The 16,020-nt window shown below is 42.0% G+C and overlaps 1 protein-coding gene across 6 annotated transcripts in view; it reads right to left on the bottom strand.

Annotated features, from left to right (window-relative positions):
* Positions 1-16,020, bottom strand: part of ATRN (attractin) — a 158,896-nt gene that overhangs the window by 33,533 nt on the left and 109,343 nt on the right. For 5 of the 6 annotated variants that reach the window (XM_045194786.3, XM_045194784.3, XM_024559427.4 and 2 more), the window contains exon 25: positions 3,207-3,268. In XM_045194786.3, the coding sequence (XP_045050721.2) occupies positions 3,207-3,268 (62 nt within the window). Of the gene's footprint in view, positions 1-1,567; positions 2,589-3,206; positions 3,269-16,020 lie in introns of those variants that run through there. The other variant, XM_045194785.3, reaches the window with a different exon arrangement.

Genomic DNA, 16,020 nt, shown 5'->3' with positions numbered 1-16,020 from the left:
TTTTATAAAGCAGTGATTCTCAACCTTAACTGCATGTTGGAATCAGCTGGGGAACTGTCAAATGCTTGATCCATCCCCAGAGATTCTGATGTAAACAGTCCGGGATGTGGCTTGGGCATCAGAAGTTCCCCAAGAACTTCTACTACGCAGCTAAACTGGAGAATCAGATTTAAAGATATACTCTCTACGTACAATTTTAACTGCATCCTATAAGCTCTTAATATTTTCTTCATTTGTTAGTTCAAGTGATGTGTGATTTATAATTAATATAATTTTTTAAAAGATTTTATTTATTTATTTTTAGAGAAGTGAAGGAGAGAGAAAGAGAGGGAGAGAAACATCAATGTGTGGTTGCCTCTCAAGCACCCCTTTCTGGGGACCTGGCCCACAACCCAGGCATGTGCCCTGACCGGGAATTGAATTGGAGACCCTTTGGTTCACAGTCCAGTGCTCAGTCCACTGGGCCACACCAGCCAGGACTCAATATAATTTTGTTGTTGTTGTTTGTTTGTTTGTTTTTAATATATTTATTGATTATGCTATTACAGTTGTCCCATTCCCCCCCTCACTCCACTCCATCCTGCCCACCCCCTCCCTCCCACATTCCCCCCCTATAGTTCATGTCCATGGGTCATACTTATAAGTTCTTTGGCTTCTACATTTCCTACACTATTCTTACCCTCCCCCTGTCTATTTTCCACCTATCATTTATGCTACTTATTCTCTGTACCTTTCCCCCCACTCTCCCCCTCCTGCTCCCCTATTGGTAACCCTCCATGTGATCTCCATTTCTGTGGTTCTGTTCCTTTTCTAGTTGTTTGCTTAGTTTGCTTTTGATTTTGTTTTAGGTGTGGTTGTTAATAACTGTTAGTTTGCTGTCATTCTTACTGTTCCTATTTTTTATCTTCTTTTTCTTAGATAAGGCCCTTTAATATTTCATGTAATAAGGGCTTGGTGATGATGAACTCCTTTAACTTGACCTTATCTGAGAAGCACTTTATTTTCCCTTTCATTCTAAATGATAGCTTTGCTGGATACAGTAATCTTGGATGTAGGTCCTTGCCTTTCATGACTTGGAATACTTCTTGCCAGCCCCTTCTTGCCTGTAAGGTCTCTTTGGAGAAATCAGCTGACAGTCTTATGGGAACTCCTTTGTAGGTAACTGTGTTCTTTTCTCTTGCTGCTTCTAAGATTCTCTCCTTCTGCTTAATCTTGGCTAATGTAATTACGATGTGCCTTGGTGTGTTCCTCCTTGGGTCCAGCTTCTTTGGGACTCTCTGAGCTTCCTGGACTTCCTGGAAGTCTATTTCCTTTGCCAGATTAGGGAAGTTCTCCTTCATTGTTTTTGCAAATAAGTTTTCAATTTTTTTTCTTCCTCTTCTCCTTCTGGCACCCCTATAATTCAGATGTTGGAATGTTTAAAGTTGTTCTGGAGGTTCCTAAGCCTCTCCTCATTTTTCCGAATTCTTGTTTCTCCATTCTTTTCTGGTTGGATGTTTCTTTCTTCCTTCTGGTCCACACCATTGATTTGAGTCCCAGTTTCCTTCCCATCACTATTGGTTCCCTGTACATTTTCCTTTGTTTCTCTTAGCATAGCCTTCATTTTTTCATCTAGTTTTCAACCAAATTCAACCAATTCTGTGAGCGTCCTAATTACCAGTGTTTTGAACTGTGCATCTGATACGTTGGCTATCTGTTTGCTGCTTAGTTGAATTATTTCTGGAGCTTTGAACTGTTCTGTCATTTGGGCCATTTTTTCTTGTCTTGGCGCTCAATATAATTTTTAAAAGTGAAATTTCCTGAAAATTCTATACAAGGAGTGGAAATTTTAATGGCATTAGCCTTTTTATTAGTGATACTGGAAGACAGAAGAAATAGCATAATGCCTTCTAAATTCTAATGGAAAATCACTTCCAACCTAGAATTCTGTATTCAATCTTCAATCAACTGTGAGGGTAAAATTAAGATTTTCTTCAGACAGGAAGATCACAGAAAAGTTACCTCCCCTGCACCTTTACTCAGAAACCTCCTGGAGAATGTGCCCCACCAGGAGGAGGGAGTAAACAGGGAAATGAAGACCTAAGATCTGGGCAATGGAGATTTCAAGGTGACAGTTGTGCTTCAGGCCTCAAGAAGCAGTGCATGTAGGAGCAGCAGGCTGAAGGTTCTAGGGTGGACATCTCTAAGAGAAACTAAAACCCAGAGGGTACCCGCTGTGTGTGACCACACGGAGAGATTTTTCAGTTCTGTTAGAGTACAGGATGAATCAGAGGTAGCTACACAGAAAACCAAACAATTTTAAAAACCCCAAAATATGGGAAATATTACATTTAGAAGAAGCAAAGAGTGATCTCCCATCCAAAAACTGGGGAAGTATAATCACAGTTCAATTTAGCTGTGAAAAGGAATTTTACGGTCATAACATAAGCAGGGATGACTGATTTAGCCAAGCATAGTGATGTAACTGTATTAAGTGAATAAGAGGAAGGGGATTTTACATGTTCTTGCGGTGTGGGGCATTGCTGAATGAGGTAACATAAAATAATCAATCCTCATCTTCTATGGTAGGATATCAGAAGATAACTGAACTGAAAAATCAAGAAACAGCGTAAGCTTGGAGAAGTAAAAAATAGCTAAAACCATTTACACTGGGGAGAAGGGAGGGGTGGGAAGGTGGGGGAAGGATGCTTCTGTTTTCTCTTATTAGCACTGTAGGACTTGTCTTTTCCAATATGTGTATATAGTATTTTCATTAAAATAAAATTAAACTGAAAAAAAAAACTATAATAAAAAAATCCCAAGGGCTTAACAAGTCATTTAGCTTTAAAACCATAGATAATCACCTAAAACATTTCTTGAACAACAGGAAGTATATATGTAGCACTCACCAGTAATCATTATAAATTGTTGTTTCAACCCCCAGTTCTCCCCATATGAAGAGCCAAATTATCTACATTTTAGTATAGGCTACATGAAAAGCTGCCTCAAAAAAGCCAGAACATACACGGCAAATGTTTTCATTTTACCAGATGAGGCTGCATTTACACTATTGTTACTGACATGTAACTTTTTAGGAATATAAACACAATTAGTTTGATCTAGTGTGCAAACTCAGGATATTCATTTATCTTTTATGAGCAGATAATTAATGGAATTAAGTGCCTGAATCAAAAGAACACAGATATAGTTTGTATGAGTGAAATTACCTGAAGAAAGTCACAAAGAACTGTACCAGGTCCATAAAATTGCTATGCTGGGAGAAGGCGATCTGCGACAGAAAAACAGGTAGTGTGGTTAGGTAGGCTGCAGAACAGCGCCACGAGCTCAGTCTTCTCGTTCAACAGTTAAGGTGAAAACACTTTTATTTTAGAGAGATTAATGTAATTTTTTTTCCACTGGAGGAACAGTACCCCATCCCTTTGGGTTTTTTTTTCTTCTCATTTAATTGCCAACCCAAAAGTAATACAGCAGGTCCTCCAATACCATTTCATTCAATGTCATTTCCTTGTAATGTCGATGAGGTGCCGCAGGCACTTAACTCCTGTTTATATCGATCAGCCTGTGGTGAAATTGGTTTTGTTATACGTTGTTTTGCTTAAAGTCACAGAACCCATCAATGACATCGAGTGAGGGCTTACTGTATCCTGGGGCTTCAACAACCTCTTCCAGTGCCCCTCTGCTCATGACACTGTATGTGAGTTCTTATGGGCTGATCCTGAAGACCTCTCAGACTAACGATAGGCAAGTGAAGCTTGCTTGCTACCTCCCTGGGCCTTCCTCCAGACAAAATACTCTCCTGGATTGCTTCACACTAATTCTTGATCTCCGGTGAGGTGGGCAGCCCTTCATCACTTTGACCTTTATGTGCTCAGTGTATACTCACTCCAAGATAATGTCTTTTTTTTTAGCCATCTCAAATTTTACCATATTTAATATCATCTGACAATCAACATAAGAGCAGCCAGAATTTAAATAATTTCATTATACAGTTAACAGTCTTTATATCAAGAATATAAAAATCCCTAGTGTAGTTCATCAAAACCACTGAGGCATTACTTTTTCTACTATTAAGAAAAAACACTGCCAATTAAACTGTGACAACACGCTTCGAAAATCCCTGACCGTAAGGTCCATCTCGATTTCAGGGATATTAGAACATGAAAAAGTGTACACCTCAGGATTTATTACTAAGCATGACAATTGTGTCCTTATTATTACCTACGACACATGCAGTACCAGCCAGCTATTACGGTGTGTTCCCTGGTTTTTTTAGGGGAACAGAGCTCTCTTGGAGACAGAATGATACTATAGTTGAAACAATTATTGAAGGAGGTGATATGTGTTCCAGGACAGACAATAAGTATGACAATCAGAGAAGTCAATGACTTTTTCTAATCCCACCCAACCCCCTACCTTTCTCAGGAAGCAACACCCATCCTGTGGTCACGCTCGGGAGCTGCCACACCCAGGCGGCAGCTCAGTAACATTCAACGCTTTGCCCTCTTTTAACAGCCAGACTCACAAGGGGCAGAAGAGGTTTCCTTTGTTTGCCTTTTTGATGGTTTTACTTCCTTTCCATATCCCATAAATGAAGTTCCAACAGCACCTCTTCAGACCATAGAATATTATAGGGCACAGAATTTGAAGCTTGTATCCTCCCTCTGGCTATCATTTATTATCAGAAATACAACGATAACATAGGTTCCCTATCCTGGACAAGAAGAAACTCACATTCTTTGCTTTTCCTTTGTTTATTACAGTATGCATCCCAAATAAGAAGGCTCCTTGAGAATATGGCTACAGTCCTTACATAAAAGCATTTTAATAAGACTGGAGAAGGGCCATTATATAAAAACAAAGTTATTCAGTGTTGAGGAATGAAGAGTCCAGGTTATACTTCATAAAGGAGAAGGAAACAGATTCTAGTCCACTCAATTCTGTTTATAGAGTTTAATCTCTTAAGAACATTAATATGTTCTCAGTGCTTACACTTAAAAGAAACCCACAATATGCTTTTAATTATTATGGGATGCCAACGGCACCTTCTGAGGACTTATCAGGTATCCATATGCTTACTCCTCAGGCCAGCTCCCCAGTGCTTCGTAAAGCAGGGCCACACCACATTGGTGTCCAATCTAAAATCATAATGAACCTATATAAACCGGCTGCCAGTGTGGCTGGTACGCAAGCCTCACGTTACTCTAAAAGCAGTCCTATCCTGTTGCATGTTTATCATCTAAGTCTCCACAGTTACAGTTTCCTAGGAAATCAAAAGTCAGAATGTAAAAATGTTTATGAATGGGTCAACCACTTAGAAACATCTATCCCTGCTTAATACCCTGCCCACTGTCATTTCCCTCTAAGAATTGCTGAGAGTGGAGAGGAGGGCTAATAAAAATTACACTGGGACAAGCATGACTTGGGCAGTCCTTACTCAACAGATGCCAGAAAATGCAAAATCAATTTTGGAAAAGATCAGAGGTTAGTGAAAGTACTGTTGGAGAACTGGTCACACAAAACCGCTGCCAAACAAGACTTGGCAGAATTAGCTATCAAGAAGGGATGAAGGATAGAGACAGAAGCCCTTCGAAGTACTCTGAACAGGATTGAGAGACGATCTTGGGAAAACTGATGAGGCCCTTGACTACGGTTTTTAAATCATTCTGTGAAGTCAACTGTGAGGAGGACTAATCTCCAAGCACCACTGCACAGCTGAAGCCACAACTCTATCCCCTTATCTCGCTGGGTTCTCCTTCAGCCTTTCCATGGACATTTACTTACAGTCTTTTTCTTTCACTAGAAAAGAAGATCCACAGGGGCAGAACTTTGTTGCTGATTACTGTATCTTAGTGCCTAAAGCGCTGACGGGCATGTAAGAGATGCTTAGTAAGTATCTGCTGAACAAATGAACATGATCCTGGAAAAATAATGACCTCACTTCCCCCATAACTCAGTAAGACATAATCGAGATTTATTTCCCCTAAAAACTGGCTCACGGTTGCAACCATAACTTAAATTTTGTTAACTGTGAAGTTAAAAGACATCTTTTATACTTTTGCGTTTCATTTTTCAAGATAATATCCCAATCAGACTTTTCTTTCATGATTATTATGGAAATGTCAAAATGTGTTTGTGGACTTTTCTGATACTAAAGGTAATGAAGATTTCTATAATAAAATCTATTTAATACCAAGAAGAAAATCTCATTATAATTTATAAATTAAACCCCCAATGCCCTTCTTTCCAAAAAGCAGGCATTACTCTCCACACTCCAGAGTAGTGCTTGCTTTTAGAAGGCACTCTAGAATTTATGTCCCTATACATTTCCACAACTGGCTGCTGACTTGATTTTCAGCAGTATGTGTGATTAAGGTGTGTTTGCCTGGGAGGGGGCGGGGAGAGGCGTGGCTCAGTATGTGTTAAATAAACTCTAAAAAACAAAACTCAGAAGCCCAGTTAGCCCCAGGACTTGGGGTACAATACGGAGGACCTGCCCTGCCTAAGCACTAATTGTGTGCGTGAGCCAAACAAGTGTTTTCAGGGGGCCGTACTACTGTACTTGACCCTTCTGTCCCCAGTGTGTCCTCCCTTCCTCATTCAGACACCCATCACCCCTGGGAAATGGGTTTCTTTTCTACATTCTCTTAACACTTGATCCACTTCCATTTCAGGGCATGGAAGAACATATTCTACCTGTGTACATAGAGAGAATCTGGAAAAGAAGATTCCCGTAATTCTGCCTACAAAGATATAAATATATGACTTTTTAATTGTTGTAGAAGAAAGAACAAAAAGGCAATTTCCCACTCCCGCACACGAATGGATGCATCTTTGTATTCCAAGAGCCAGATGAGGGTTCTCAAACTCCCGAGAGCTTGCAACAAAGTCTGAGCCCTGGGCCCTATTCCTGCTCCTGGAGCTTTAAGCCCCCCAGCTGATTCTGGTGTCCAGAGGCCATACATTAGGAAACTCTGAAACCAGGAATTATTTTTAAAATCTCCTTCCTCACTCCTTTCCCTGAACAATTTCATGAGAGTTCCATGAACTGCACTGAAAAATTGACCCTTTCTACTTGAAAGGTTTGGCCCCAAAAGAAATTAACTTGGATCAGAGGATAGTGCTTTGAAACAAAAAGACAGGCAAGGTCCAACCTTGAGACTGGAAAGTGAGACGGGAACAGAGAGGATGTTAGAGTTTTCAAAGTGCTGAGGATATGGGGCGACTTCATGGTAGGCCTGGGGGCTCTGGAGCCTCAGTGATTATTCTGTGTCCAAGCCTGTCACGTACGAGAGGGAGGAGGTGAAGCATTCCTTCCTGACTTGGAGGCAGCACCCGCCCGGCTCTGAAAAAACCCATGGTCTGTGTGTGCAGGGCAGAATATCTGTGGGCTGCGCCCATAGCCCCCTGAGGCCAGCAGCTGCATCAGGGCTGGGGGCCCGTCAAGACTAGAAAGGGCTGAAATGGACATGGCTGCCGTCTGGCCTCCTGGCTTCACCAGGCCAATCTTGCCATAGAGTTCTGGACACTGCAAGGCTGGAAGCCAAGAGAGGGCTGATCCCTCCCATAAGAACTCAGGCCTCAGTCGTGCCGAGGAGGGAAGGTTCTGTGACCACTGATGGAGCAGCACATTCTAGTCTGGGTCTAGTGCTGCCATCTTCTTGAGTTTTGCTGCGACACAAAATAACTTCCTTTAAAAAACAAACAAACAAACAAAACCCAAAGTTCTATATGAAATTCTGTGTTGAGACCACAGGTCCTGGATTGGATCCCAGTGTCCGGCACCTGGCCTCACCGCCACCCACCTACTGCTGGTTTGTGCTGGCACAGAAACTGTATACCCAAGCTCTGGTCAGGGCCTCAAGGCCGGGGAATATCACCGAGCCGCTCATTCCCGGCATGCAAGCTAGCACTCACCAGGTGTCCACTCCCAACCTCCCACCTCAACACTGCTCTGTGCTTTCTTCCCCAAATGCCCTTCCAACCATTCCTTTCCACCGCTCTCCAGAATTTCCATTCCATTTTACCATGCTAATAATTTAAAAAACATTAAGAACTACATACACTTGGTTGAAATACCAAGTACCAAAAGGCTAATCATGCAAAGCAATAGCTCCTGCCGTCTTCTCTTCTTAAGACTTCCCTCCAGAAGCCCCCACCCCACCTTTAGTTAGGATTCTTTTCAGTTCTTCTGAGGGTTACCTTTTTATCACTAATAAGTTTTAAAATTTTTTGTCATATGAGCCCTATTAGGCACCACTTACTGACTTCCTGCTATAATAGAAGGTGACCAAGGCCATCATCCCCTCCCCCTCGTCCAGGAGAGCGCATCACTGTTTCTAGTGCCCCTCGCAGTGTCTGTGTTGCTACCCTGGGGGCGATGGTGACAGAATGACGCAAACACAGACAGGAAATGGAGAGGACACCCTTGGATACAGGGAGAGCATGTGCCTGTTGCCCACAACTGCGGGAGCAGGAGCAAATGCAGCCACAGCGCCCTGGACGGTAGCTTCCCGGGCCCCACAGCCCATGGGGAGATGCCCTCAGGCCTCGGAGGCACCCCTGCTTGGGGGTGAAGTCAGTAGCTCTTGGGGAAGCTCCCTTTGCCATTTGCACCAGGGTGGGGTATACTGAGCTAAAGGAGAAGGAGTTCTGCCCTTGGCCCTTGATCGTTCTAGAGACTGCCCAACAGTGGCCAATGAACTGGCGAAACCCTCCTAGGACAACGCTGTGTGCTTCCTCTAAAGTGAACCAGAAGGTCAGTTCTGAGATCGACCCCAGCTGGCCTAGGCTGCAGTCCTAGCTGAGGTACCTCCTGTATGTAGCTCATTTCAGGAGGGTAAATAACATACTTGGACTTTTATTTCTTGTTCTATTACTTGCATTATCTTTCCTTATTTTTTTATTATGACAATTTTTTAACTTTGTAAAAACTAGAGAGTATAGTCTAATGAACCCAATGTGTTCATAACCCAAGTTTAATAATTACCAGCTCATGGCCAATCATGTTCCGTCCGTACTCTACCCACCTTCCCTGTGACAGGTCATTTCGAAGCTAATCCCAGACATCCTATCATTTCGTTCTTCAGTGTTTTGATATAGATGATCTCTCCTAACTATCCTCTCTGTAAAATTAGGATGTGTGTGTCTTTGTCCCTTCCTTCCCTTTTCTTCTACCTCTCAATTCTTTTGACAGAATTCCAACCTAAAACAATTCAGTCATCTAATTCAGTCATCTAACACCACACTGTGTAGGCTGGGATGACAAATTCTTGGTCGCCAACTCCAGCTGGCTCCTTTGCCCAGGGCAGCAATCACTCTGACAACATCGGAAAAAGCTGTCAGCATCTTTAAAGAAGTTACAAAAGTTGCAAAAAAGAAAGTTCTAATACCAAACCTAGAGCTCTGTAACCTACAACTATGTATCCCCCAACTAGCAGGCATTTAGGGCGTGTCTACAACTGATTGTCACTCTGCTATGACTCTGAGGGAGATAAATACAAACCGTCATCCCTCCCCTTAAGGACATTTTTGTACAGTGAGAACTAGACCAGTCTATGGCTGTGGAGGCACCGACAAAGAAAGGCAGCTGCCACAGGGTATGCCTAAGGGCCATCGGAGAAACCTCCCCCTGGGTTGCTGAAGAAGAACACCACCTGTACGACCAACTCAGGCCTGGCTCCTTCCAATCCATTCTCCCACCTCCTGCCAGAGGGCCTTTCAAACATACTGATCTTTGGCCACTTTTTGACTCAAAGCATTTTTAATGACTCCCAGTGGTTTTCAGGCTTTTAAGCCCCGTAGCCAAAACCTCCAGTTTCTTCATGATGGCCTCTGCCTAGCTCTCCAGCGTCTTGCTCACAGGACTGTCACATTAGTTCTGCTTAAGTCCTGGCAGTTCTTTACAGTGATGTGGCATGCCATTTCCCCACCCAAACACCCTCTCCCCGCGACCTCATGTTCCTCAGGACTCAGCTCCGATGTCGCCCTCCTCACTCAGACTCAGGCCACACAGGACACTCGCTCCCTTCTTCCAGCAGTACAGTGGCACCCCACCCCCACAGCGCCTGACACAGCTCCTGATATCCAATCATGGCTGCTGCTCTGGGCCAGAAAGTCTACTGAGTGAATGGATGTCCAAGGAAGCCTAGTGGGCCCTGGCTACGGAGATCACAGGAGAGAGGTCTGCTTGAGACGGAGATTCACCCATTCTAGCCATAGAGGCGTTCACAGGTGGTGTGGATGAGACTGCTAGGGAGCAATGGTCCAGAGGAAACCCGAGGGAACAATGTCATTGAGGAGCTCAGAAGAAACAGTCAAAGCCACAAGTGAAAAGCAGAAGAGAGGAGACTTTCAAAAAGAAGGAATAATAAACAATGACCATGATGAAAACCTCAAGTTAGTACAAGAACCATGATGCCACTTGATACAAGACTTACACTTTGTGTAGTTTAGTTTCAATGCATTTCATGGCTTTATCATTCCTAAACCCTCAAGGTACAGATATCGAACACCAGGAGGTTTGTGTGAATCATTGTCATCATCATACAATAACTATAAACAATAAAAGTATATCTGGCACTATTCACAATAGTCAAAGAGTGGAAACAACCCAAGCGTCCATCAACAGATGAATGGATAAACAAGGTGTGGTGTATCCATGCGATGGAACGTTACTGAATCTTAGGAAGGAATGAAGTCCTGAAACATACTACATATGGATGAACCTAGAAAACACTGTGCGAAGTGAAGAAGCCAGGCCCACAGCACCACCTACTGTGTGATTCAATTTGTATGACATGTCCAGAATAGGCAAATCCATAGACACAAAAGTAGACTGGTGGTTTCCAGGGGCAGGGGAAAGGGAGGAAGGGGAAATGACTGCTAATGGGGATGGGATTTTTTTTTTTTGGTATGTGATGAAAATATTCTAAAATTGATGTGGTCAGGGTTGTGCAACTCTGTGAATATATTAAAAACCACTAAATCGTGCCCTTTAAATGGGTCAATTGTATGATATGTGAATAATATCTCAATAAAACTTTTACTAAAAAAAGTATATCCGAGTCAACAAAAGTTTCATACATCCTTTGCTCAGTATAGCAACCCTGTTAGCACTCATAAACATAACCCTAAAATCGAAATGAATGCCTGGTTCTCAATGCAAATTCTGTGTTGCCTTCACTTGTGAACACTAGCCTCTCACATAGAGTAGCAGATGAAACACCCTGCGTGGACAGGACTTTAATATTAGTCCCGCACTACAGTAACAACCTCTGTTGCAGAGCCAGTAACAAGCCAGAATCCCAGCTTCACTACCCACCTTCCCCCTCACACGATGTCTGCCTGTCCATTCTCTATCTTGAATACCTCTCTCCCTAACTCCCTCCGTTAGCAGTTATAGGTCCTGGCTAAACCAGCTGAGTGCCTGCTCACTGGGGAGAACACCTAGGATCGCCTTCAGAAAGCTGAGTTGAGGGAGGGGTGCTCACCCACAGTAGCAACTGGCCAGAAAACAGGCACCACTAGATCCGACAAACCCACCACCCTACTGCACACAGGCTCTTTCCGTTTGGGGGTGTTTTTTTAAAAACTGCATCTACAAAGACTTTTATAGTTGGTTTCAAACTCCCTCCGTTAGCAGTTATAGGTTTTGATCTGTTCCTAATTATGGAAAAGAATCCTGGAATCAGTTCAGAGAGAAGGAACTTGAATTTAGCATTACCATTTTTAAAGCACCAATGTTTACACGAATTTCCAAGTAGAGAATTAGATTTCCTCAGTTATTTTGCTTAAAAAAATGAGAAAGACAGAAAAGTTATTTTGCCTGCAATGAAAGCCATACTGAAATTCAACTGAATGGCCTACACACGGCCATTTAGACATTCCCTATTCTTTACATTTTTACTGAATTTGTACAGTCTCTATGTGTGCATGCGTGTGTTGAAGAGCAACCTACATCGAGAAAAGCAAAGGCTCTGAGGAAAACAGAACAAGAAAGAAACATATAGCTCCCGTTGTAGAGAACAATACTGCATCTGCCTAGGAAGATGCAGCCCAGGCCTCCAGCCAGCGCACACCCAGACACAGTCCCAGGTGCAGAGAACCGGCGGCATGTGAAGACTCTGAGAACACCCGATGCCGCAGGTCTCGTCACACTGTCTGCACAAACCAAAGAACAAAAAGACACATTTTCAATAGAACTTACCTGCTTTTTCAAGGAAAGCTTGGCAAACTAACCGGTGAGCACGCCATCGTTTATTTTCAGAAGTGCTCCTGAATGCTGCTTTCATAAGGGGATCTTATTCATGTGAGCGATCCAGCCCAGGTAAAGAGCACCAAAAAATCAGGCAGAAATTCTTAAAACTTAAAATTGGTACTTTTTAAAAGTAAGTGTGGGGAAGAGATCCCTCTAGAAGGAAATGCTCTAAAACCATTTCAGGGACTTTCAGAGGGTGGAGCGACAGGGCATCGGGAGGAAAAAAACCAGCTCCACACTGGCAACCGCACGGCTATCTCCAGCACAAAAGCCTGTTTATGTGCACGAGCCCTCTTTCCAAACGGGAAAAACGTCAGCAGCCTCAAGTCAAGATTTTCACTAGGAATCTTAAAAATATTAATTATGTTTCAGCTATAAGCAACAAAGTCAGAAGTTCAAATGGATTCAGAATATCACAAGGTATCCCATTATGAAAACAATCCCAACTTAAAATAAGTCAATAAATAATATTTACTAGAGTGCAAATCAAGTATTTTACAAATACATATGATCTCTACTTGATAGTGCTAGGAGATGTTACAAATTGAAACTGTACTGACTGGAGCTTCGAGTTCAACCTCTTTGGGGTCAGACAAGTAACCCAAATCCCTGGTTGGCCCCCAGATTCCCACTACGCTGGCATGTACACTGTGTAATCTCCTCCATCAGAGCGTGGCAGGGCCTGACCTAATCAGACAACCCCTTTCTAAAGGGGGTCTAGAGGTCAGAAGAAGTCAGAGAAAGTTGAAGCCTCAGTAGACTATATCAACTTTTCTTCTAAAATTTTAATTTTCAAATGTTATAGAAACAGAATCATGTAGAATGCCAATTTCTAACTTCTCATCCACTCAGCAAAATATCCTTGGGATTTATGCGTGTTGTATCCAGAGTTTGCTTCTTTTCATTGCTGAGTATTTACTCCATGACATGTGTTAGCACAATTTATTTAACCATTCGCCTGCTGAATAACACTTGGCTTGTTTCCAGTTTGGGGCTATTATGAATGAAGCTGCTAAGCACTGCTGTACAGGTGTCTGTTTGAACATCAGTTTTCATTTCTCTGGGATAAATGCCCAGGAATGCAATTGCTAGGCTGTAGTAAGAGCAAGCTAAGTTTTGTAAGAAATGCCAAACCGTTTTCCAGAGTGGCTGTACCATCTCACTCTCCCACCAGCATTGTACAACATGATCCAATTTCTCTGCAACCTCTCTAGCATTTGGTGTTATTACTATTTTCAATTTTAGCATTTTGATAGGTGTATAGTGATATCTCATTGTGGTTTTAATTTTCACTTTCTTAATAACTTTTGGTGCTAAACATCTTTTCAGGTGGTTGTTTGACATATGTATATCCTCTTTTGTGAAATGCTTCCTCATGCCTTTTGTCCATTTTCTAAATGAATTACTTGTTTTTCAACATTGCACTCTGAGAATTTTTCTTATATTCCAGATGCAAGAGCTTTTTTGAAACTATGGTTTACAAATATTTTCTCCTAGTATGTAGCCTTTTTAGTCATCCCTTTAACAGGGTCTTTCACAGAAGAAAACCTTTTTGTTTTGATGTAGTCCAATTAATCAATTTTTCCTTTTATGGGTCATGTTTTTGTTGTCAAGTCTAAAAACCTTTGCCTAACCTTAAGACGTGAAGATCTTCTCCTATTTTTTCCTAGAAGTTTTATAGCTTTGTCTTACACTTAAATCTGCGATCCACAATGAATTAATTTTTATATAAGATGTGAAGTTTAGGTTAAAGGTTTTTTTTTTTTTTTTTTTGCCTATGGTTGTCTAATTGTTCTAGTACTATTTGTTGAAAAGGCTGTCTCCACTGCATTGCCTTTGTGCCGATGTCAAAAATCAGCCGGACAGATTTATGTGGATCTAGTTCAGCCTTCTTTATTCTATTCCCTGTCTGTTCTGTTGCGTGATCTCTGTCTGTCCCCCACCCAAACCCACAATGCCTTGGACACTCTAGCTAAATAAGAAGCTTTAACACTGCATACAGTGATTCCTCCCACTTTATTCCTTTTTAAAAACTGTTATATCTATTCTAGAATCTTTACCTTTTCACATAAATTTTAGAATAAACTTGTCTATATTTGCAAAAAATCTTGAGACTTTGAAAACTATTTTTGGTTGGGGTATAATATATTTAAGACACAAAATTTACCATTTTAACCATTTTTAAGTGTATGATTCAGTACACTTAGGCAGAGATGCTGCCAAGATTAGCTAAAGGACCGTGTGAAAAACTTTGTGTCAATACATTTGAAAAATACATGAAATAAACAATTATCCTAAGTGATTCAAACAGAAAGACAAAATCCAAAATATCCTGTAACTATTAAAGAAGTTGAATCAGCAGTTCAAAAAATCTCCACATATAAAACACCAGAGTCAACTGATTTTATAGGAGATCTAGCCAGTGCTGATAGTCAAGGTTCCGGTTAATTCTAATCTTATATAATCTCTTCCAGAAATAAGAAAAATCCCTCAATTTATAATTATTATTTTTTGTCATCAATTTATAATTATTAAAGGTTTAAGCTTGATATAAAAACCATAACAAGGACAGGAATGAAAAATTATCAGACATTCTCACTCATGAAACATATAATGTTCTAACCGAAATATTAGCAAACTTAAAATAAGTTTTGCATTTCAGCAATGCTCAAAGTAAGAAAATGACACATCATGCCCAAGTCAGGATTATTCCAGGAATGCAAATGACTTCCTGGGTCCGGGTTGCACAACGTGGTGAATCTCGGTGGTGCCATTCACTGGGAAAGGGAGTACGGGGGTGGGGCTAAGGTCACAAGAACGGCCATGTGCTCAGTGTGGAGAGCTCGTGAATGTCCAGGCAGAGATGTCTAGACAGCAACCAAGAGAACTTACTGGTCTGGAGCTCAAGTATAAGCTGAGCTGGAGCCAGAGCACTGAGAGTCACCAGTACAGAAGTAGTACCCACAAATGGGATGGAGTTATCCAGAGAAACTGGGATGAGAACAGAAGAGAACCAACCTGCAACCCAGACAACCCAATGTTTAAGGAAGAAGATTCCCTAAAAAGACTGGCCAGAGAATCATAGAAAGAAAGGACCAGGAAGGCAAGAAAGACAGTGATTCAAGTCACTCTATGAAGGAGAGAGAATTGAGAATTCAGTCATCGGAGTTCACTGAGACAGGGCAGTGTCAGGGTGTGCTGAGGGGAGGAGACAGACTGTTTTGGGCTGATGTGTGAATGAATACGAGAAAATAGAAATAGAGAATGTGGTCAATGCTTATAAGAAGGCTGGCTGAGGAGGGAAGCAGACTGTGTACAAGAGCAAAGGGACCATCAGATTAGAGGATGAACTTGTAGACCATTTAGAAGGAAAAGGAAAAGAGGGTGGTTAGAAAAAATACAACACTGAGCCTGTCCTCCACATTCTAGGAAGGAAAAGATTGTTCTTTAGCCACAGCTCTGAGGCACGAACATGAAACCACCAGAACTGGAATGCACCCGCATCCTAACTGATCTGTGACATTGCGTCAGTTGACCATGCTTCTGAAAGGTGGCAGACAGCCGCAGCCCTCGTCCAGTGGCCAGCCTTCCATGGCTAAAGGCAAACCAGTTCCTGAAAGTCCACCCATCCCCAAATCCCACATTTACCCAAAATGAAGGGGGTGAAAGTGAAAGTATTGAGGCAAGGCCGTGAGGACACAGTACCCAATGATTACAGAAGGCACAAAATGGACCATGGGTCTTGGATAAGAGGGAGTCCACTG

This window comes from Desmodus rotundus, chromosome 6, assembly GCF_022682495.2.
Source record: "Desmodus rotundus isolate HL8 chromosome 6, HLdesRot8A.1, whole genome shotgun sequence".
Taxonomy (NCBI): domain Eukaryota; kingdom Metazoa; phylum Chordata; class Mammalia; order Chiroptera; family Phyllostomidae; genus Desmodus; species Desmodus rotundus.
Note: the sequence above shows the minus strand (reverse complement) of the source record. Positions and strands in the feature narration are given on the sequence as shown.